The sequence below is a fragment of the Truncatella angustata genome (assembly GCF_020726525.1).
Source record: "Truncatella angustata strain MPI-SDFR-AT-0073 chromosome Unknown BKA67scaffold_1, whole genome shotgun sequence".
NCBI lineage: Eukaryota > Fungi > Ascomycota > Sordariomycetes > Amphisphaeriales > Sporocadaceae > Truncatella > Truncatella angustata.
Window position 1 is genome coordinate 5,013,717 of NW_025763381.1, and position 21,202 is coordinate 5,034,918.

The window sequence follows — 21,202 nt, forward strand, 5'->3', positions numbered from 1 at the left end:
ATGGTGTGCAACGAATTCAGCTCGAGTCAAAGGTCCACGAAATGTTGACCAAGAAACGTTTGCAACGTGAACCCCAGAAGGTCCACGTAGGAAATTATAGCACGAAACATTTTAGCTTTCCAAGATTTAGTTTAGTCTGGTACCGTAGATCACTCGGCCATCAACCGTGGAATTCCCCGATGTTAACAATTGTATGTATACATTTTATCACCGACCTTCCAAATTTCGAAATTCCGTATCAGTAGTTTGACATTCAATAGTACGCAAACGATTTGTGAAATCGACACTCTTTGATAGACGCGGCTTGACGCCGAAGCAAATTTCGGATGGCGTGAATAGTGTCAGACGTTGATTGGACGCCAAACAATCACTGCACTGGCGGTTCTAAACGCACAGCAAGTAGCCAGCCGCGTCATGGCAACACGAGCTATCACAGCATCTGACCACGACATCAGCTACAAATCGCTTGCATTTTGCCACCACTTAATAACGATACGCCGTATACAGGTTGCTGTAGGGTATTGCTGCCAACTCGAACCAGCCGTCAAAGCTTTGCCATGCAGACCAGGTTAGCTCTTGCTTGGCTTCACCTGAAAAGGTCCAGCTTTGCTACGCTTCCGCTATGACGGCGGGATGTGAACACCCACCGCCAGATAAAGCTTGCCGCTTTTGGGTTGGGAATCGGATGATTGATGAGATTAGGGTCCTCATAATGGGCCGCGAGACCTGAATAAGTAATTAGTGCTATGCGGGTCTGGGATGCAGGACATACACGCTCCCAGTGAGGGAGGGTCCGCGGTGTCGTTTGGTTTGGACGACCTCAAGCATCTCTTCTCGTGGGAGCCACTACCATGAAGAGAATGCGACAATCCCAAAGTCATCCGAGTTAGTGCCTCAAAATCGTGACTTCTCCGATCTTGATATTTAAATAAATAATATTTACGTCGCGATTTCCTATATAACCACTTACACTGTCACAGCCGTCCGACAATTGACATTGCCGGTCGTACCTGATAAAATGGCCGAATATTGGCTTGAGATTTCTGCAATAAAATTTGCCAATTCTACTATCGAAGTGGAAAGAACAGTAATTGTGTAGGTTGTCCTGGTATTGGAGTACCATAGGTCGTCATCATTCATAAATCACCATTGCTACGAAGGCGCCCTTGAGATTCGCCCTCCAATAAGTGCCGCCGCGTAAAACTCCCTTCATCATATTGAGTGCATCCCTTACCTAGTATCCTTCCCATATCCCATCCGCTATATGCCTATACAAACCCGCAGCAATATCCCAAAATTTAGACTGTGGAACGCAAATCCAAGGATTACCAAATCCGGAGAGTCGCCGAAAGACACACAGGCAACAATGCCAGCACCGGCAACATCCGCCCCGGTCTCGACGCCTTGCGACTGGGAGGGTGATCCCTTGGAGCCTGAGCTGGACGATCTAGCATATCAGCATGCCCCAAGAGATCCAGTTCGACCTGGAGATCACTGTGATTGGAATGATGACTCTGTGGTGCCGGAGCTCGATGACCTCGCATATCAGCATGTACCCAAGCCGAAACCTTCAGTCCCTGAGATCAAGGCGCCAGCATCCACCCCCTTCGAGCCGCCAGCTGCGTTGGAGGGTTAGTTAGATCATGACACTCACCCCACATATCTAATGAAGCTGACCCTCATTAGAAGCAGTGCCTATGACTGTGCCCGATTTTCCTGTGGTGGTCTCTCCTGAATCAGTGCCAACACAGGAGCCGGAAGACCACCACCTGGCGCCTCTCATTGATTCACACCCACCGCCTGTTCAGCCAACAACGCCGCCTCCACAACTCAAAGCCATACATCCTGTACCTGAAGTGCTTTCCAGGAATCAACTAGAGAAACAGCTTAAGGAGGCGAAGCGTAAGGCCAGAGAATTGAAGAAGAGAGCCAAGAAAGAGCTCAGAGAAAAGCACAGGGCTGAGCGAAGGACCGAACGCAAGATTCGGCACGAACAAAAACAAAAGGCTCGTGAGAAGAGAAGGCGAGAAAGGCAGAATTCCAGGGGCGATGGTCCTGTAGTGGTCACTTCTGCAGCGGCACCACTTCAAGAAGTCGAGGCGGGCCCTTCGCAACCACCACCTCGACCAAGAGATGAGTCCACTGAGGAAGCCGAATCGAAGTTCCCAAGTGGCTGGCAAGGCTTACCTACTCTCAATGACCTGAAAATTGGGTTCCGAAACTTATTACCTAAGCATGCTTCCGTCTCGGAAACCAAAGGGGGCTCGATGGCTGAGGACCAACTTTGTGAGACTCATCAATTGCGAAAAGACGTCCAGGACTTGAACAAGCGCTTGAACGAGGACCTGAAGGAAAATCGGCATCATAGCAATCAAGGTAAGCTAAGCTATACTAGTCGCCAAAGATGAGAACGAGAAGCATCATCGTCACTAGAATGCTGTAGCTGACTAGGAGAGTCAAGGTACTGATGGCGCTGCGGATCCACGTCATATTTCTGACGATGGCCGATCTGCACCTGGTTATTCGAAAAAGATGTCAGTTCTCAATCTTGAAAACACCGCCACTTTTACTTACTAGATCAAAGCACACCCAGTAGCAAAATTTCCAAGACCTCTACTCAGGACCAAGTAGCCCAACAGGATGTTCATCCCGACTTGACGACACGCACTTGTGAATGTTGCCATGCTGGTAACGTGTAAGATAATCAAATGAATGCCCGAGGGGTTTTAATCTCTATTTTTTAACAGCTGTCAGCATACTGACTAGCTTGTCACAGACGTCGCAGCAAATCACCTCTGATTGACCATGACAATCGATCTAATAGCATAATGATCGATGTCAAGAAGGGACAGCCTGGCAGACTGAAGCGCGCAAGCTGTCTTTGTAGCGTCATGCCACCAGTGCCTTCAGAGTAAAACCCGCCAACTTTGGGCGGATTACCCAAGGGTCTAGAACTGTGATGGTCTTCTCATAACCCACACCAGCGAAAGTCCTTGATATTTTGTTCACCACAGATTGTCGAACTAATGTCTTGGACTAAGTAGGAAATTATAGTCTGGTGCTAGTCAATCAGGACAGTATGAGGTTTCAATGACAACGCGGGCTCATTAAACACATCGCTACCCATATTTCGTTGTGATGCGTGTGTGATACGAGCCATGTATCACTCTATTTTCATGTGCAAGCCATCGAAAGTATGCCAGAAGAATAGTGTAGTCTACAAGCATTCTTGAGGGCCCAAAACCAAGCAGCAAGTGAAACCTCTAATTTAATTAAACTAAACCTTACCTCTCTACCAATGCTTCTCAAGTGATGAGCGCAGCGGCATTTCAGAGCAAACCATATATACAGAACCTTACACCAGCGTGTAACTTCGAACATCTACTGGTGCGAATGTGACCGCCCACCTGATCCTACATTGTTCCCCTGGAGTTCCATTTGTAATGGTTACCAGAGCCTAGTGACTCTCGCAGTTATTCCCCTCTTATATCTGTCAAGCCCTCTAACCTTAGTAAGTAGTTATACCTCCCGTGAACTTTTGTGCCTCACAATGCTGAAATACGCCCTCCTCCCCCATGCGGAACTTGTTGATTATGGATGATTAGAGTTGTGATTATGAAGGAGTTTGTCAAGAGGTTCGTTAGCTTCTCCATTTTATAAAACCTCACTATTCGTACAATCCCACATCGGTTAATCGATATTATACACAAACGACGTGTAACAAGTGGAGCCAAGTCGCAACGTCAGAAAGCCTCATCTTCTTGTGCGTTGTCTTTTTGCGCAGGTAAGTTTTCATGACTTTCGCATTGAATGGTCCCATCCGTAACAGGACCAACTCAAAACAGAGATAGATATGCTACCTGAAGTGCATATCCAAATCCACTCATACATTCAGTTCAGTTTAAACTTCGGGCTGCCCCTTCCTCTTTCTTTCCGCCTACTCGCAGCATCCTTTCTACAAAGGACCATCCTCCTTATCCAATTAGGCAGGTCCTCTGGGTCTCCCCCTTCCGTCGGCCGCGAAGCTTGGATATTCATCGCTGGGAACGCCCGAGCTTTCCATGATCGAGAGCCTAGTGTCGTTCGCTGCAGGAGCCTGCGACGATATGCTTGTTTTCCCGTCCCGGCTATGGGCTTGTGCGATTCCTCGCGCTCAGGTCCTGTGGTTTCGGCGACGCCTGGGCGCTTTGCTCTCATCACTACCAGTTCTTTGAAGCTCACGTGAATTAGGGCCGGGCTTCTGTTTGAGAGGCTCCTCTACTTTGCGCGTATCGAGCTTCTTGCCGCCTACGGATTTCTCGAGATCTCGCAGCAATCTCCTCTGCGTGAGGTCCCAGCTAGGAACACGACCTTGTTCGATCGAGGGCACATCGTGGTTCTCAGGCTCGGCGCTTTGCGTGTAGACCTGAGGCCGTGCGGTGAGGCGAGGTTGCTTCACAGACTTTGAGAAGTCTCGCAGTTCCCAGCCGTTCGTGGTTTTGCTCTCTACGAACGATATATCCATTGCTCTCGCTAGCTCATATGCCCAACTCACCGCAAAGCCATAGTTGTCCATACCCAGTGGCGCGAATGATACGTTGGTTTCATACGTACGCGTGTACCACTGCGAGCCCTTGGTCACCGCGTCCCCAAGGTCACCTACTGGCTTCAAGGCCACGAATCGTCTGTTGTGGATGCTTTCCAGGGGCGCGAGTTCGTGTACCGATGCAAGTTCACCAGCGACAGTTGTGGCCACTTCATCACCAGAGTCCTGCGCAACCGCATCCTCTTGTTGGATATGCTTGGCGGACACAGTTTCCTGTGGCTCTGCTATGTTGATGGTGACGCCATAAGTAGACGCGCCGTCCTTGGTTCCGGGCCAGATCGCTGCGATTTGAGCCCCGGAGCTAACTATCAAGGACGTGAAGTCCCTCCCCACGGACGTAGCTATCCCGAACTCTCGTCTGAGCATGGCGCTGGTCGTGTGTGCGAGCAACGCAACGAGCTCTTGTCCAACTGGTGCGCTACCTGTCGCTCCTAGGGTATGCATATCTATGACTGGCCACAGTACCAGACGACCAGGTCCATGGTACGGGGCATGAGGTCAAGCAGCGGCTCCAACAAATCTGGTTTATACGTATGGTCGAAGGGATCTCCCGGAACAGCCGCAGTGGCTTGTGGCTGATCCCCCTCATCCCCGCTCGACACGTGGAAGTTGGAGACAGGCGCTGGGTAATCCTCCGAGCGTGGCCATATGAGCCTGATGGACTCGAGCGCGGCTGCGGTGGACTTCCTGGTCCTGATGCTCGTGTTCTCTATGAAGTAGGCTGGAGCGGAGGTGAAGGAAAGGACAGTAGGTGGCGGACAGGCAAGGCATGCCTTGCCGCCACGAGAACGGCGCAACTTGGGTCTTCCATGTCGGATCTGCGACCTGAGCAATCTGTCGACACGTTTGACTAGGTCGAAAGGCGGGTAATGGGGTGCTGAATCAGGAATATGAATGTGCCTGAGCCGGTACAATCGATTGGCCATGCTGCTGCGGAAGACTATACAATCCAATCCCGACAGTTGCCTTTTTGCTCTGGCGAGTCCATGTTGACGACATGTAAATGTGGGGCCGCGGTTGGGCTTTAACGTCACTGACTTGATCCCTATAAATAGTCTAGAGTCAGGGGTACTGTATGTACTGACGAAGCGGATCCTGCTGCTAGTACCCGTATTATGAACAAAGCTCACAGTCAAGGTGCTTCGTACATGTCTGCTGCTGGACAGCAGCTAACGGCATTGAGGATATTCTTTCATTTGCATCTCCTGCAGATCCTACGCATGAGTCTCGCGTGTTTGCTCGCAAATCACTCTACTGTAGAATGAGTGAGGTCAGTCCATGTCATACAAATGGGTATCCGATGCTTGCAATAATTCAATCAAGTGAGCCCGCCAACGCCACGCAGCTAAAACGCATATCGGCGCCTTCGCGCTCCAAGAACTTCAGCGGTCCCCAAAGCAGTGCTTTCTCCGAGAGCACATCCTCATCCTCGTCCAGCTTGCCTCTCGCGATGGGGCCCTTCCTCCTGCCATCCAACTCCCACAGTGTGCCGTCGTCCGTCTTGACAAAGCAGACATAGTGTAGGTCGACATCATCTTGTGCATCGGGAGCAGCGGTGTCGCCTTGACTGGCAGCCTCCTGGTGAGCAGTCGCGAGAGAGGAGCTTCCCTCCACAAGCCTTGAGCGCTCGGCGGGGCCAAGCGGGATGGCGTCCTTGACCAGCTTTTCGAGATCGGAACCGGACTCTGTTCAATTCGTCCGCACGTCAGCAATCCATATCACAGCACAGCATAGCATAGCATAGGGCCACGACAGGCGCTCCATGGCCGCACTTACCGATATATCCTCGAGCCGGACCGTTGCTGACGGCGTGGAGCAGCCCCATCATGCCGCAAGCATTCCTTATGGTCTGCTTGAACCACACTACGGGCTCGTCAGGGCCCTTGCCAGTGTAGTTGGGCAGCGGGGCGTCTTCGGCCATGCGCTGAGATTCGTAGACTGCCGAGACAGGAAACACCATGAGCAGCGCGAGCGCGGGACGTGGGATGAAAGCCAGCAGCTCCGGCTCGGAGATGGAGTAGACGTCGTGCACCTGCAGTGCCTGGCTCAGTCCCAACTTATGGAGAAGGGTCGTCATGAGTTCGGGGTTGGCTTCAAGTGGAATGAAAGCTGGCGAACTGCCCGCTGGGGGGTCGGGGTGTGTCTGTGTTGCCGCCATGACTTGTGAATGCGCCAGGACTGTTGGAAATGAGTGATATATATGGCCACCGAGGACGAGACGAAAAGAGAGGCTGTATGCAGAGAATCCAAAACTGTCGCAAAGCAAAGTAAAGTGTTTGGGTGAGGGATGCAGACCCGATCCCCGATCCTGCCCCTCCATCACAGCAGCTTGGGTTAGGCCTGCTAACTTATGACGCAGCGCGGCTCGCTGAGGTCCAACCCCGCGACCGCGACCGCGCCTTCATGGTGGGGTGTATACACCTGCATAAGTTCTGACCTGCTGAGCGCTGGATACCAAAATACATAGTTATCATAAACTTTGAGCCAAAACGAGTAAAGCAGCACAAGATTTAACGAAAATGAGTTTGCACTGGAATCACTTTCTAGTCCAATGACTTTTAAGCATACTTTACATTTCATCAATGGGCCTTCACTGTACATTTAGACTTGACCTTTGGGCATTCCTGTATGCGCGCTACTTGCAATCGTTCTGTCAAAAGTCCTCAGAATTGGAACTACTTAACCTTAGTCTAGTAGCCATTACCCATGGGAAAGTGCTACAGGTTGAGCGTGAGCAGATGTCATAATGTTGTATCAAAATGTAAGTATGTTACAACAAGTTGGCAGAACATGCATTCTCGTATTTGGACATGTAAAGTTAGCGACATAGCGGTTTACCCACATCGTCGTGTAAGTTCGTTGAAACTGGGGTCTATTCCTCTCGCAACTGTCCTTTCCATGAAGACATTGACTGTTCGGCGACCGCACGCGCAATTCTTGGCGTAGCGGCTACTAATGGAGCTCATATCATGATGAAGCGTACCGACAATCATCGTGACGCATGTGTGGTTTGAATCTCATGGGTGCCGTATGGTCTGGCTATGTTGACAAGTTCGTCCTCTCCTGTGTCTGAAAAACATTCCCGGCCTCTATAGACCTTGAAGAGGATGGCATCAGGACAAAATTGTAACAAAACATTGCATAGTGACGCTGTGAAGCCATGTCGACATGGGTATTGCAGGTCAAGTCGAATTCCTGGCGTCGAGGAGGTCGTACTTGGACGTCACCTTATTACATGCAGTAAACTCCCTCATTGGGCGTTCATGGATGTCTTCAGTCGGGCGAGGCTGATTCAAGCAAGAACAATCATGCTCCATGCATACCAAGGTCTGAGGTGCTAGTTGCTTGTCATGAAACATCAGTAAGCCAGACATAGTGCTCACAATGATACGCGACTGAAGACTGTTAACAATGTACTTGTAATTCTGAAGTGCCAATCCAGCTTAATTGAGCCCTAAAAAACATGAGCGCATATTATAATCTTCTTCTTCTTCTCTAAGTATGCAGGTGAACCCTGTTCCATACCAAGTACCTGTGCCTCTAAAGGTACAATATATTCCTGACACCATGCTCTTTCCCAAGCTCCCGTATGAGCCTCTATAAAACAAAACATAACACTAAACACGCCACCAATAATTACACAGCCTTTATGATCTTGGCTCGCCTTCTCATCAATTCTGCCCCCGCTCCCTGAGAGTGTGTGACCTCGTCTCCTCCAACTCCTTGCGCATGACCTCATTGAAATCGTCTGGATTATCTAGGTAGAGATGATGGCCGGCTTTCTGGATGATGACCACTTTCGCAGAGCCGTTCTCTCTCCTTTTCTCTTCTTCTGTAGCATCACGTAGCGCCTGAGCCTTAACCTGCTTGAGCTTCTCCTCTGAGGCCAGGCCGCCGGCAACATCCATCCAGTCGTTCTCGCCGTACATGAAGACAATAGGGTATCCGGTCTCCTTCACTGCCGGCTCAGAATCGGTGGCAGGTGTGATGACCTGGCGACCGACGTTTTGGATCCGGTTGATGACCGGTCTGCGAGCGAAGGCACCAGGTGCGAGGAGGTAGGGCAGCACGTATTCGCCGCTGCCCCTTTGACGGAATAAGCTGTAGGCATATTCGTGCAAAGTCTTTGCTTCTTCCGACGGCAGGTGGTTGAAGCGACGGGTTGTCCAGCCCGAGACAAACCTGGGACCAAAGGGACCTGTCAGACGCACGATACTAAACGGTGACACATTGGCGTCCCAGAGCCAGACAAGCCAGCCGGGATACGGTCGCTTCTTCGGTTGGTTAGCACCGGCCTTTTCTGTTTTGCTCTTTGCACCCGAGAGTTTGTTGTTGTCTGTGTGCATGGTAGTCTCTTGCTGGTCTTGGGTGAACTCGTCCTGAAACGATGACTCAGGTGGCTCTGGCATGTCGGCATTTACGGCATATGGGTCCTCTGGAATACCAACAGGAGACGCCAGAATGAGCTTGTTGAGACGACCTGGGTACTTCAGAGCATACGAAACGGCCAGGTAGCCGCCTAGCGAGTGGCCGAGAAGAGTGAACTTCTCGAGCTTCCGGATCTTCCGCCATTCCTCGAGCGCATCGACAAACCAGCTTTCGGCTTCCGTGATCTTGCCCTCTGGGTCTTTGGCGTGTATCTTGAAAGGCGGTCGCTCCGAGTTGCCCATACCTAGCATGTCGAGTGCGTACAGCTTCCAGCCCTTGTTCCGCGTCAGGTTTTCAAAATTCTTGTAGTAAAAACCGAGGCCTGCTCCATAGCCATGTAGCATAACCAGATTGTCGTCTACCTCTTCACCCACTCTTTCAACCGAGAACTCGTTCAGGCCTCGGTTCTTACCGGACAGTTTGACCATCTGCGACCTCCACACTCTGGGCCCATAAGGATCAATGTCGGAAGACGTTGTTGTGGCTCCAGGGTGGTCGGCGGAGGGCACGTCTGCTAGCGGCGCGGTAGACCGGGCCACAGCTTCTTTAAGGTATGGAATATGTGCAATAACATTCCGTTCTGCTGCTGACGGTGTCACGCTTGTCCACTGCAAGCAGGTTAGTATGCCGCATTCCAGATTGTCGTGTTGCAATGTTTGCGAACCCATTGATATACGGCATCCTTGTAGCCGAGAGGAAAGAAAGGTGCCATCCTATTGGCGCGCTGCGGTGGTTGTTCTGAATCCGACGGCGATTGTTCTGTGGCTGCTCTTCTGCGAGCCAGCATGGACTGACCGCCAGTGGGTGCGGCCGAGGCGACGGCTTCGGTGGACATGTTAGCTGTCTGGGAGCTCGATGACGTGTCCGTTTGTATTTTGTGGACTGCTGAGACGAGTTTCCTCGACTGGACTACGGCGGACGTGGAAGGAGTTTTGATCATACCGAAGGGAGTGGGTGGCAAGTAGGCGGCGGGCAGCCTACTTATTGACAAAGCCACATACAACGCGGGTATGGAGGATCAAAGTAAACGTAAATGTAAGCAAAGCTTTGTGGACACCGCAAGATCCTTGTGATATGTCCGATGCCCGATCAGTACCAAGTACTGTGGTACAGATGAGTACTATGAGAGGGTAGAGCAGGCCGGAAATGGACAGAAAAGGCAAAAGTCCTGCGTGCTGTAGGTAGGCGCATGCGAACGCGCTCGCTTTCGCATTGGACCGTTGTCTACTTCAAGTGTAGTGCATCATCGACGTGGAACGTTGGGGTCAAGTTACGGGACCCGCGGACTTAAGGCCTCCCGGAGTTTTGTTACACCCGTAATAATCCGTAGTCGGGCCTTGCATCTACCCGCATCAATGGATTGTGGGAAAGCTCCCGGAATCTTGTCATGAACGATCCACAGTACGCAGTCAAGTGGCGCATGTACATGTTCACATGCGCTGGTGGCAGTTGAAACTTCGCTAGATTCTGGATAACGAATGACACAACCACGAAAATATCGCACGCCTGTAACCGCAAGGTCATACTTGACTGGGTCTATCGATATAGCTTGATTCCCAAGGCTCCTCTACTCGATCTTATGAATAAGTACACATGCCCCATCCGCGCTTCTGCCTGTTAAGCACCTTCATCGTCCCGCAGTTTTGAGAAAAACCTGGACAGGCGGTATATTGGGATTGGCCTAGTCTAGCAGCTACTATATCTCATCTGCTAGTGCGCCAATTCTTGTGTCCACCCACCTGCTAGAGTAACTACCGCACAAAAAGAAAATGTTGCAATCGGTTCGAACTAGATAGCAGTAGCATGCTTGCTAGTCTCGCTCTCCTCGATATCCTCTGGCTTGCAGTCACAGCCGAATGTCCTCTTGTACTCGTCGACATGCATATCCTTGAGAAGGTTCATACACCGATTTGCTGCCGCAATCTTCGCATAGCGTCCACTGGCCGACATGGCGTGGGCACGCACAGCACCATGTATCATGACGACACCGACGACCTGGGTCTCGGTTATGGAGCCTTCGGCCGGCATCTCACTGGCCATGACGCGCCAGTTGGCACAGCTGTAGGTGAGATGCAACATATTGCTCAGGAACGTCACGGGATGCTTGTTGGCGAATGTGTCGTAGAGATGCATGTCCTCGAAGTACGGCTTGATGTAAGCGTCAAAGAACTTCTGCACTCGGCCGTAGTCGTACTTTGAGTCGACAAAGATGGCACCGATGCAGGCCTCGACAACATCCGGGAGGCACTTTGGTGGCTCTATGACGGTGGTCCAGAAGCTGCGCGAGTAGCATGACCGCGAGAGATTTGCGAGCTCGGCCTCTTGCTCTGCTTCCTCGCGGGCCCTCGTAATTGCATCTACGTAGGTGGCGACTTGTTGAGGCATGTTGGCCGTCATGGACATCATGTGTCGGTGCAGGTCCAGGCACACACATAGACATCCTAGGAATTGGTTTGATACCATAGCCATCTTGTGCTCAGTGAGCCACTGCGGATCTGCGCCGGGGAAGCGATGGAAGAGATAGTCGACGCAGACCATATCCAGCAGAGCATCGCCAAGGAATTCGAGGCGCTGGTAACTTGGGATATGTTCGTACATGAACGTATATGACGAGTGAATGAAAGCGCAACGAAGCAAGCGTGGGTACTTGAACTTGTATCCCAGCTTTGATTCAATCTTCTTAGCAAGATCGATGTGGACTGCAGTAGGCTCAGCAGACTGCCATTCGGGAATCTTAAAGGCCGAATAGAAAGCATCGTAAGTCTTCATTGTATGATATTTGTTCTCCAGCCTGCAGTTGGCGAAAATCGTCACGGCTTTCACAGCCATGTCTAAGCTGTTATTCTTCTCCAAGCCGGTAAGGTAAGCTGCACCGATAAGTGCCTCACAGACATCTGCAATAGACTTATCGCCGAGCACATGGATACTTCTGCCAGCTCCTTTCTTGCCCTTCAGTTGCTCTAAGCCGTCTGGATACCAGACCCGGCGATTAAACGACTTTGATCGTATCGATTCTTCAAGCTTGAGCTCTAAAGCATTGTTGAACAGGTTCTTATTACAAATAAGTACCATGCGATCAACATGATGATGGAACTCGTTGCCCTCTGGAGCTCTAGTATAGAGTGCAATCGAGGTACTCATTTTCAGGAAGGCATCACCTAAGAACTCGAGACGCTCATAGTTGTTGCCCATGCCGTTTTGGAAGTTGACTTGTTCAGCTGTGTGCTCGTCCGTATTATCGCTGTCCTTGGTCATGGCCTCAAGAGCTAAGTCAGGCCGTATGTCAAGGCCCAGTCCGTGGACGGCTTCCAGAACGATTAGGTTAGATTCCAAACGATAGATGATGGCGGGTAGATTGTAAGCCATGGCCACCACGTCAACTGGTAACTGAGGAATAAATCAGAAAAGGTTCACGGACAATGTGGTTAGTAGACGACTTACAGCAGATATTTTGAGGGTTGCGAAACATATGTAGCAGTGATTGCTCTCATTGTCGGACTTTTCAAACCCATCCAAAAGATTGCGACGAAGTGGAATATATTCGGCCTCGACAACTAGAAGGTCGTCGCGTACCTCAATTCGCGACCTCGACTTTGACCATAGGCTGACACTGTAATTCCAGATGTCTTTGGGGCTCTCGCGACGCGGTCGCGAATTTCCTATACCTTTAACATTGGGAAGCTGAGGATCGGTAGACTTCAGGTCTTCCCGTGGCCGGATGGTATAGAATTTACGTGAACCATCGTGCGGATCAGTTATGTATTTGTTCTCGAAGAACGACGGGGGCTGACCCTCCCAGTCCAAGTCGCCAACAGATTGAAGCATAGTGAGACACTCCCAGTCGATCATGGCAGAAATACCCTCATAGTAAGTGAAGGGGAAAGCATGGTCTTTGTTCAATGGAGCTAGGTAGTAAGGCAATCTCTCTGGCTCGGACTTGTATTCTTTGCTGAATACGTCCTTGAAGACCCGCAGAGTGAAGGTTGTCAGACCCTCCACTTGTGCTGGTGATACCGGAACCTCCACAGGTACAGGGAAGCAATCGACTATAGAAGACATATGATTCCTGAAGAAAATCGGGAACTTTGCCACATGGGGCAAAGGACTTCGAGTGAGCATAGCAAGTGGGCGTGAGGGTCTATCCAATGTCTCAGGGTCCTCGAGCTTCAGGATGGTGACATAAAGTCTGCTGTAATGTCCGCGAGCGTTCCAGATACTCGGCTTCACTCTCATGCTGTACTCGGCTCGCTTCTTCGAGCTTAACGCCAACTGCGCATTGCGCATCGCTGGAAGATGTTTCTTGCGAGCTGACTGTAGATATTCGTCAAGTTCATCAGCTTTTCTTAGTTTGAGACACATTTCATAAGCAGCAGAGCACTTGGCAACCTGCTTTGAGCTGGCACGACGACCGATGGCAGTCTTGACTGGCGAGTTGTCCGGCATAATAACTTCGCACTGAAACTCTTTGCTGACGCTCTTCACGATATAGTCAGCTTTCAGGCTAACATCCGCGTACTCTGCCAGAGATTCAACATATGTCGCAAGCACCACAAGACTCGATTCGTATGTTAACTTGGCTCCAGTACTCGGAACCTTATACACTCGCTTTGTCTTCTCCTTGCGCAGGAAGAAATGCATGTTAAAATCGTTGCCTTTGAGCAGGCGGTCTTCGGGCAGTGCCAGGCAGAAGTTGCGTAGGACCTCCTCCTTCTCTTGACTCTCAAATACTCTCTGGACATGTTCCGCGTTACCCATTTCAATCATGTGGAAGTACTTAGAATTTTTCATACGTGCGCGTCCTTTTGACTGTATATACTGGATCATGGTGTGGTAGAGATCGAATCTTATCACCATGTTGCAATCTGGAATATCGAGGCCTTCTTCGCCAATGGTTGTAGTGATGAGTATATTCAGGTCGCCGGTATGAAACTGTTGGATGGCACACTGCTGCTCGTGATTGGACATGGCCTGCGCTGCGCCGAGTTCTCCTATTCCAGAGCCTACCTATCGAAGGGTTAGTATGTTCACACTTGATCGCTCATAGATGCACTGACCAGAGTTCCTGCTGAGAAGCCGTAGGACTTTAGGGCTGATTGGCAGAACAGATCAGCCAGTATGACTGCTGTAAGTCGCTGCTCAACGAAGATAATGCACTTGTCGAAAGCCGGGATGAAGTGCTCTTTAAGTGTTTTCAGTAGTGCCTGAACCTTTGGAGACAAATGACTACCAGACTCCTCAACCTCAGTGAACTGATGCTCTTGCAGTACCTCGTTCGCATCTTCAATAAGTGAGGTTTGGGTATCAATTGTCGAAATGAGAATTTCGGATCGAGTTTTCATCAGAGTCATTTCCGTCTTGGCTCTCGCCTTCGCCAGCTCGTTCGGCGTCAGAGAGATTTGCCAAACCCTATCAGCACACCAGCGGCCAAGGTCTCTTGTGCATGCCCTGGTATATACCAATAGCTTTCGGAAGATGATATTACGACCCAAAAGATTGTTTAATTTCTGCCACAAAGGTGTCTCAATATTTTCACCAGGAAGCCAGTACTCAATAAGTTGATCCAGTGCGGCTCCATCTTTGCTTGAAACGGTCCTCATGAGCGCAGGATCATCGACTGTGGCAATTTCGGCATGCAGGAGTCCTTCTAGCTGAGCCGCACCTATGGCGAGATCAGTCTTAGCATCGACAGGTGAGGCCGTCATTCCAAGAATACGCGGTCGCCTCAGGTCGGAACTTTTTAGGTCGACGTAGAAGTCTTTGATGATCCTTGCATAAGGATGATTCTTCTTTGCATGATGTGCCTCGTCGAAGATTATGAGGTTGATTTGTTCCATACGGAAGTATCCATGAGAGAGGCACTGTCGTAGGATATCGGCCGTACAGACGACAACGTTATTCTCGTCAAACTGCTGCTTCCAGAATGATTGGTTGGCTGCTGGCCCAACCATGTCTCCATGGAATTTGGCAACATCATGGGCAAGATTGGCCTTCAATACTTTCCATTGCTGATGTACCAAAGAGATCTTGTCGACCAAAAAGAAGGCGATACGACGCTCGAGGTTCTTCTCCTTATTGGCTCGGTCAATCAGTTCCTGATCAATTACCCAACGTAACAAAAGAGCTGCAATAAGGGTCTTGCCAGTCCCTGTAGGCAATACAACGATCAGATTCTTCTCCTTGGCCCTTTCGAAAAGCTCAACTTGATATTCTCGAGGGCTGGATATGATCATTTTATCAGCAGGATGGCGGCTGGAGAGGATTCGTTCCACATCGGCGTCATCCCATGTAAAAGCCTTCCGCCCCCCAGGTGTGAGTCTAAGACTTCTTTCGTTCATTCGCTTCTGTTCCTGGCGAATCCAATGTGCGAGCTCATCATTGTCTGCAACTCGCCTGGCTGCGACCTTGTGAGTCTTGTTCTCTCCATCATCTCGAGGAAAAGCTTCACTGTCATGGTCAGAATCAAGCGCGTCCTCAAGCTTGGAAGCCGCATCTTCAGTCTTTGACTGATCGATGATTTCGGTAATCATGTCAGGTCGTGAAGATGTGAGCGAGTCCTCGCGAGACTCTCTTGAGGCTTTGTTATGGCTGAGCCAAAGTGTCGGCAATTGTTATCACTGAAAATGTGTGATATGTGGTAGTATTGTTGGCATTGAGTGATATCGCTGAATGGCAGAAATTTGATGGTCTTGGTTCAGGAAAGAGCTCAAGTAGAAACAGGATACAGGTTTCCAAGATGGAAACCGGGCACGCTTTCCTGCAGCGATGGTGAAATACTGAAATTGAAGGGCTTTTCCACAAGCATCGGCGATTGATTATTCGAGTTACTGTGGAATAAGCTATGAAGTATTTGACCATCCGGACGGGATATCACAAATATCAAGTACCTGACAGGGCGAGAATTACAAAGTGAACTTAATATCGGATTTGAATGAACCAGTGCCCACTTGTTGTCCAATAGATTACAAGCTCTGCCATGTAACAAACGCGGCGTGTTGCATCATCCAAAGCAAACACGAGTTTGCACGCCACGTCTACTTGATAGTCAGCTTTCGATTTTGCCAACAACCTACGTTACAGTTTTGTAAAGAAGAAGACAATCTGAGGGGTTATGATGTGGGATGTGGGAACGGAAATGCAGGTCATCAAGTCCATATCATCAAGACACCACCCAGTTTATGCTGCCAAAATAGCTGTCACAACTATTAGGTACCATGGTGTATGACGGCCCAAAAGTCCCTGCCCGATCCATGTGCTCCAAAACAATACGAGCGAATAGCTAGTGCTGTAAGCACGGGACATGGAACAGAACATCGGGTTGAATATCAGCAGATGATTGCGATGATTCATGTGGACATCCAAAAGGCAGGAACAAAGATAGCTTCATTCGAAGTGACTAGATATAGCCAAGAGATACGGGGTCTGTGCTTCCTGCAGGGACTCTTAGCGTACGGGCCCCAAGGCGAAGAAGGTCCAGAGCCCGAAAGCCTGAAGCCACATGAGCAGACAGCTCTAAGCTTAGTTAGCACTTTAGGTTGGGATCCGCTAATGTTAGGCAATGGAGGGGCAGTATTACAGCTTTTCATATGCTGTCGCATTGCCCCTCCTCGAGACAGGGTCACACTGGAATTACGCATGTGAACAGACAGAACAATTCTCGCCACAGACGAGGAACGTCTCTTTCATAAGTACTTCCGCAAAAAAGAGAAGAAAAAAAGAAAAGAAAAGGGAAAATCCAACAAGCATGGCAGAACCCAGGACATTAAAGACCGTCTTCCAGGGCGCCGAGAAACGGCAGGCCGCGCTGCAGGGCGCCTACGAGGCGAACTCGCCCACGTACAAGGAGGACCTGGAATTCGCGCTCAAGTCCTACGAGGAGTGCCGGGAGCTGATCGACAGCGTGTCGCTGTTCAGCGACAACGAGAGCCTGGAGGACATCAACACGGCGGACCTGCCCTACCTGCTCGTCAACTGCCGCACGGCGGACCTGCTGCAGAAGATCTCCGTCACCTCGCCCGTGGAGCGCAAGGAGGCCCTCAGGGTCACCCGCGACGCCTACGAGCGCTTCCTCTTCCTCCTGGACACGTACTCGATCCTGAGCTCGTCCGACGCGAAGCTCTTCGAGTCGTACATCGAGGACCCGGCCGCGTTCTCGACCATCCCCACCAGGGACCCCGGCGCGCGACGCAACGCCAAGATGGCCAACTTCAAGGAGGAGCAGGAGCTCAAGAAGAGGCTGCAGTACATGCGCAGCTCGCCGCGGTACCTGGAGGACGGGGGAGACGAAGAGGCCGTGAGGGAGCTCTACCTGGCGGAGCTCGCGCTGTGTACGCGGCAGGCCTTCCAGGGGCTCGAGCACCTCAACCTCGAGATGGAGATGCTGAACCTCGCGCCCACGCCGTTGATACCGTTCCGCACCACGGTGGAGGAAGACGAGAGGCGGCGCCGGTCGCCCGAGGGGACCGACCATTCGGAGCGCCTGGACCAGCCGCTGCGGAGGTTGCAGTCGGCCTTCAACGGCCCCGTTCTGAGCAGAACTGGCAAGCCGCTACGGCCCTTTACGCTCACCAACGAGCGCCAAGACATTCAAAAGGGGGTGTTCCGACCGGGTCACAATTTGCCGACCATGAGCATCGACGAGTATCTGGAGGAGGAGCGGCGGCGCGGCGGCATGATCGAGGGAGGTGGCGAGGCGAGTGGGCGCCCCAAGACCCCGGATGAGGATAACTACGAGAAGGGCGATGCGGAAACGATGAAGGCCCGCGAGTGGGACGAGTTTACGGAAGCAAACCCGAAGGGCGCTGGAAATACCTTGAACAGAGGTTAACGACATCACGACAGCGAAGAACGTACCAGTGCGGTACAATGTAATGTGTAATACTATGGACTCGCCCATCAGCAGAACCAAAGACAACAGGGAATATGAAAGACTGCAATTTCGTACTTTTGTTGAGATTGAGCTGTTTTATGGGATCTGGTGGGACCCTTTATGCTTCTATGTTATACAGGTTGGCGCTATGCTTTATACAGATCCTTCACTATGTACAGGTGGTTTGCGAGGATCATGTTCTTCGTAGGAAGAATATAGCAATGGTGCTCGCTATGGCGGCCCCCGCTGCCGTGCCTTCCAGGACTAATAGTGATACATCGCGCATTCGTATCGAAACCTCCTTCTCGCTCGTTAGGTCGGCCCATGTGTCTTTCCACCACGCCGTACTTGTGAGGACTTCTTGCCATGTTGACGACGGCTTGCCCTCTGCGGCGGCCGGGATGTCTTCCGCGATTACAGACACCTCGGTCGGTACCTCGCTCTTCACCTCGCCAGAATTTTTCTCCACCGCCGAGCCCATATTCTCTGCCGGTATCGCTTCTGCTACCGCTGCCGCTTGAGCAGATTCGTCCGGCACGGTAGCCGCGGCCGGGGAACCGTTTGCCGTTTGGCTCTGACCGAAGAACGCCCCCAGGACCTCGATCCTCTCGGCCTTCTCCTTCAGCCTCTCGCGCTCTAGCGCCTCCTGCACCTTCTCCTCGAAGCCCTTGACGAGCCTGGCCCGCCGCCACGGCTCCGCGCCGAACTGGAACATGAAGAAGAGCAGGATGTTGACGCCCATCAGGCCCCAAGTGCCCCAGGTGCTCATGCGCCGGATCTTGTCGCTCCAGATCTGCTCCTCGTGGTACCTCGCCAGGATTCCCGCGCTGAGCTCGCGGCTGAGCCGCTCCGCCTCGCGCTCCGCCTCCTCGAGTTCGGACGCGTGCCGGGCGACCGCGGCCTCGAGCTCGTAGTCGGTTCGGTAGAGGGCGGTGAACCGCTCAAAGTCGGCGGGGGTCCAGGATTTCTGGCGCGCAAGCAGGGTCGTGACTTCGCGCTGGCTCGAGGATCGCTCCGAGACGGAGACCTTGTAGGCGTTGCGGGACGAGTGCAGGTTCTCCTGGGCTTGCGTCAGGGCGGATTCGAGGTTGGAGATCTGGTTTTTAAGTGTCTCGATGCCAGAGTATCCGGTTAGGTCGTTGATGCGCTGTGATGCTTGGAAGAGCTGTGTCTGCATGCGATCCATGAAAGACGAGAAGGCGGCTGAGATCTCAGACCGCTGGGACTCGGAGTGCGATGGGAGTGAGGACGGGTCGGCAGTGGCATCTTGAGGATTGGAATCGGCAGGAGAGGGTTTCGTTGAGGTTTCGGGCGTTGAATCTGGTGGTGGGAGGTTTATCGTAGGCCCAGATTCGCTCCGGGAGGTTGATGATGTCGGTTCGGCTGGCCTCTCCTCGACCGGCCGCAAGTGATCAAAGTTTGGATGTTGATCAAGCTTCTCTTCGGGTCTCAGATGATCGAAATTCGGAGGTTCGGACGGTGGCTTGGCCGAGTAGAATCTGAGCTGCCGCCCAACGTAGACACTGCAGCTCGGGCATACTGGGGACTTTGCAGCTGAAGCCCGGAAAGCAGCGGCAGCAAGCCTCCTGGGGCTGGCCGAGGCCGTGTCATTGAAGCATTGCCCCCTGAGTAATCTTGAGCTCGCTCCTAGGATAGGCCGTAATATCCCAGAAGGTGGCATGGTGATTCCACTTGGAGCGGCGTCAATGGCAACGAGGGACGGGAATGGAATTGTTCTGCTATAAACTTGTGGCCGGGCGTCACCGTGCCGGGACTCGACAGTGACGGCCGAAGCGACGGGGCTTGAGAGCCTCACCGCTTGTCCTTGTAAGTCTAGTGCCGCCAAAGGGGGAAAAAGGATCCCTGGAACTGACCACGGGCAGAATTATATGCAGATCATCCTTCCCGCTTTGGAGGGGCAAAAAAGCACCGCAAAAGCACGGCAGAGCAGAGCAAAGCAAAGCGATGCCGCACCAAGGGCCGATTGTGGTGGGTTGATTGACTCTTGTCTTGCAGCTTTTGTGCCATGCAGCCATCCTCGTTGCGAGCATTTCTTGTCGCATATTGGACCCTTAATTATTTTGGGGCCGTGGCTGCGCGTCTGAAAATATATGTCGCAACCTCCGTCCCGGTGCCTCTTCTTGTTGACATGACATTAGTTGCATTTCTTCGCATAGACAAAACATACTGTAGAACTAGACTTTGTCCCTCAGGTGACGTCATTCCATAGAGTGCTACAGTGGTTAGAGAGAGCAAAAAGCTGAATTCTGCAACCAGGCATTCTCAAGTAACGGCCTTTGTCGCGTATCTATTTCTATTCATCCCCCAATCCCAGGAAAATACAGCGACACACGGCACAAGATGGGCTCCGTACCACCTACTTCGTCCTCGCTTCCGGCGCTTGCGACCAACCCCAAGGCCATCTTCTTCACCGACTTCGATGGCACCATCACGCTGCAGGACTCCAACGACTACATGACGGACAACCTGGGCTTCGGTGTCGAGCTGCGCCGCAAGGGCAACCACGACGTGCTCGAGGACCGCAAGACGTTCCGGGACTCCTTCCAGGAGATGCTAGACAGCGTCAAGACGCCCTTTGATGAGTGCATCAAGATCCTCTTGGCCAACATCCAGCTCGACCCCAAGTTCAAGGAGTTCTACAGCTGGTGCCGCGCCAACAACATCCCCGTCGTCGTCCTGAGCGGCGGCATGCAGCCCGTTATCCGCGCGCTGCTGGCCCATCTGGTCGGCGAGGAGGATGTCAAGGGCATGCAAATCGTGAGCAATGACGTCGCACCGAGGCCCGGCAAGAAGAGCATCAATGAGGAGGGCGGTTGGACGATTGTGTACCATGACGAGAGGTAAGTCCGTGCCCGCCAGAGTCCCATTGGGACATGTGGGGATGATATAACTAATTAATGGGCACGTTCAAGTGGTTTCGGACATGATAAGTCTCTAGAGATTCGACCTTATGCTGCACTCGAGAAGCGCCCCGTCATGTTCTACGCCGGTGACGGCGTCTCTGACTTGTCAGCGGCAAAGGAGACCGATCTGCTCTTTGCCAAGGCTGGTCGAGGTATGTATCTCGTGCCGAGTCCAACCAATTTGCCTATTGCTGATCACGTGTAGACCTTGTCCAGTACTGCATCAGAGAGAATGTGCCATACACAGAATTCCACGACTTTGGCGATATCCATAAGATCGTGAAGCGCGTTGTGGATGGTGAAATAACTGTTCAGGAGGCTGCCGTTAACCAAAAGGTTGTGGAGAAGCCTGTAGAAAAGGCTTGAAGCGCCGGGTCGTGGTTGCTTTTTTGTCCATGA

At 51.7% G+C, this 21,202-nt stretch overlaps 8 protein-coding genes across 8 annotated transcripts; 3 read left to right on the forward strand and 5 right to left on the reverse strand.

Annotated features, from left to right (window-relative positions):
• Window positions 1-1,366: 1,366 nt before the first annotated feature.
• On the forward strand, window positions 1,367-2,915 carry BKA67DRAFT_653605 (uncharacterized protein; the record flags this gene model as incomplete). The annotated part of the gene is made up of 5 exons (XM_046106397.1): window positions 1,367-1,631; window positions 1,687-2,376; window positions 2,462-2,534; window positions 2,585-2,695; window positions 2,777-2,915. The coding sequence occupies 5 exons, from the start codon at window positions 1,367-1,369 to the stop codon at window positions 2,913-2,915; spliced, it is 1,278 nt and encodes a 425-aa protein (XP_045964556.1).
• A 1,238-nt stretch (window positions 2,916-4,153) lies between these two features.
• Window positions 4,154-6,197, reverse strand: BKA67DRAFT_667333 (uncharacterized protein; the record flags this gene model as incomplete). Its single annotated transcript, XM_046108612.1, has 3 exons — window positions 5,734-6,197; window positions 5,051-5,630; window positions 4,154-4,955 (listed from the first exon to the last, which is right to left on the reverse strand). The coding sequence occupies exons 1-3, from the start codon at window positions 5,762-5,764 to the stop codon at window positions 4,154-4,156; spliced, it is 1,413 nt and encodes a 470-aa protein (XP_045964557.1). The 5' UTR covers window positions 5,765-6,197.
• BKA67DRAFT_653607 (uncharacterized protein) lies at window positions 5,900-6,743 on the reverse strand (the record flags this gene model as incomplete). The annotated part of the gene is made up of 2 exons (XM_046106398.1): window positions 5,900-6,270; window positions 6,362-6,743. 2 exons carry the CDS (start codon window positions 6,741-6,743, stop codon window positions 5,900-5,902), a joined length of 753 nt encoding a protein of 250 aa, XP_045964558.1.
• A 1,245-nt stretch (window positions 6,744-7,988) lies between these two features.
• Window positions 7,989-10,238, reverse strand: BKA67DRAFT_547998 (Alpha/Beta hydrolase protein). Its single transcript, XM_046101487.1, has 3 exons — window positions 9,956-10,238; window positions 9,678-9,835; window positions 7,989-9,621 (listed from the first exon to the last, which is right to left on the reverse strand). Exons 2-3 carry the CDS (start codon window positions 9,798-9,800, stop codon window positions 8,257-8,259), a joined length of 1,488 nt encoding a protein of 495 aa, XP_045964559.1. The 5' UTR covers window positions 9,801-9,835; window positions 9,956-10,238; the 3' UTR covers window positions 7,989-8,256.
• Window positions 10,239-10,400: 162 nt separating this feature from the next.
• BKA67DRAFT_616874 (uncharacterized protein) lies at window positions 10,401-15,974 on the reverse strand. Its single transcript, XM_046105443.1, has 3 exons — window positions 14,068-15,974; window positions 12,455-14,017; window positions 10,401-12,400 (listed from the first exon to the last, which is right to left on the reverse strand). The coding sequence occupies exons 1-3, from the start codon at window positions 15,538-15,540 to the stop codon at window positions 10,802-10,804; spliced, it is 4,635 nt and encodes a 1,544-aa protein (XP_045964560.1). The 5' UTR covers window positions 15,541-15,974; the 3' UTR covers window positions 10,401-10,801.
• A 780-nt stretch (window positions 15,975-16,754) lies between these two features.
• Window positions 16,755-17,837, forward strand: BKA67DRAFT_653610 (TAP42-like protein; the record flags this gene model as incomplete). Its single annotated transcript, XM_046106399.1, has 1 exon — window positions 16,755-17,837. The coding sequence occupies one exon, from the start codon at window positions 16,755-16,757 to the stop codon at window positions 17,835-17,837; it is 1,083 nt and encodes a 360-aa protein (XP_045964561.1).
• A 235-nt stretch (window positions 17,838-18,072) lies between these two features.
• Window positions 18,073-19,560, reverse strand: BKA67DRAFT_530526 (Mdm33 family-domain-containing protein; the record flags this gene model as incomplete). Its single annotated transcript, XM_046099257.1, has 1 exon — window positions 18,073-19,560. The coding sequence occupies one exon, from the start codon at window positions 19,558-19,560 to the stop codon at window positions 18,073-18,075; it is 1,488 nt and encodes a 495-aa protein (XP_045964562.1).
• A 680-nt stretch (window positions 19,561-20,240) lies between these two features.
• BKA67DRAFT_653612 (HAD-like domain-containing protein) lies at window positions 20,241-21,169 on the forward strand (the record flags this gene model as incomplete). Its single annotated transcript, XM_046106400.1, has 3 exons — window positions 20,241-20,740; window positions 20,813-20,955; window positions 21,009-21,169. 3 exons carry the CDS (start codon window positions 20,241-20,243, stop codon window positions 21,167-21,169), a joined length of 804 nt encoding a protein of 267 aa, XP_045964563.1.
• Window positions 21,170-21,202: the final 33 nt, after the last annotated feature.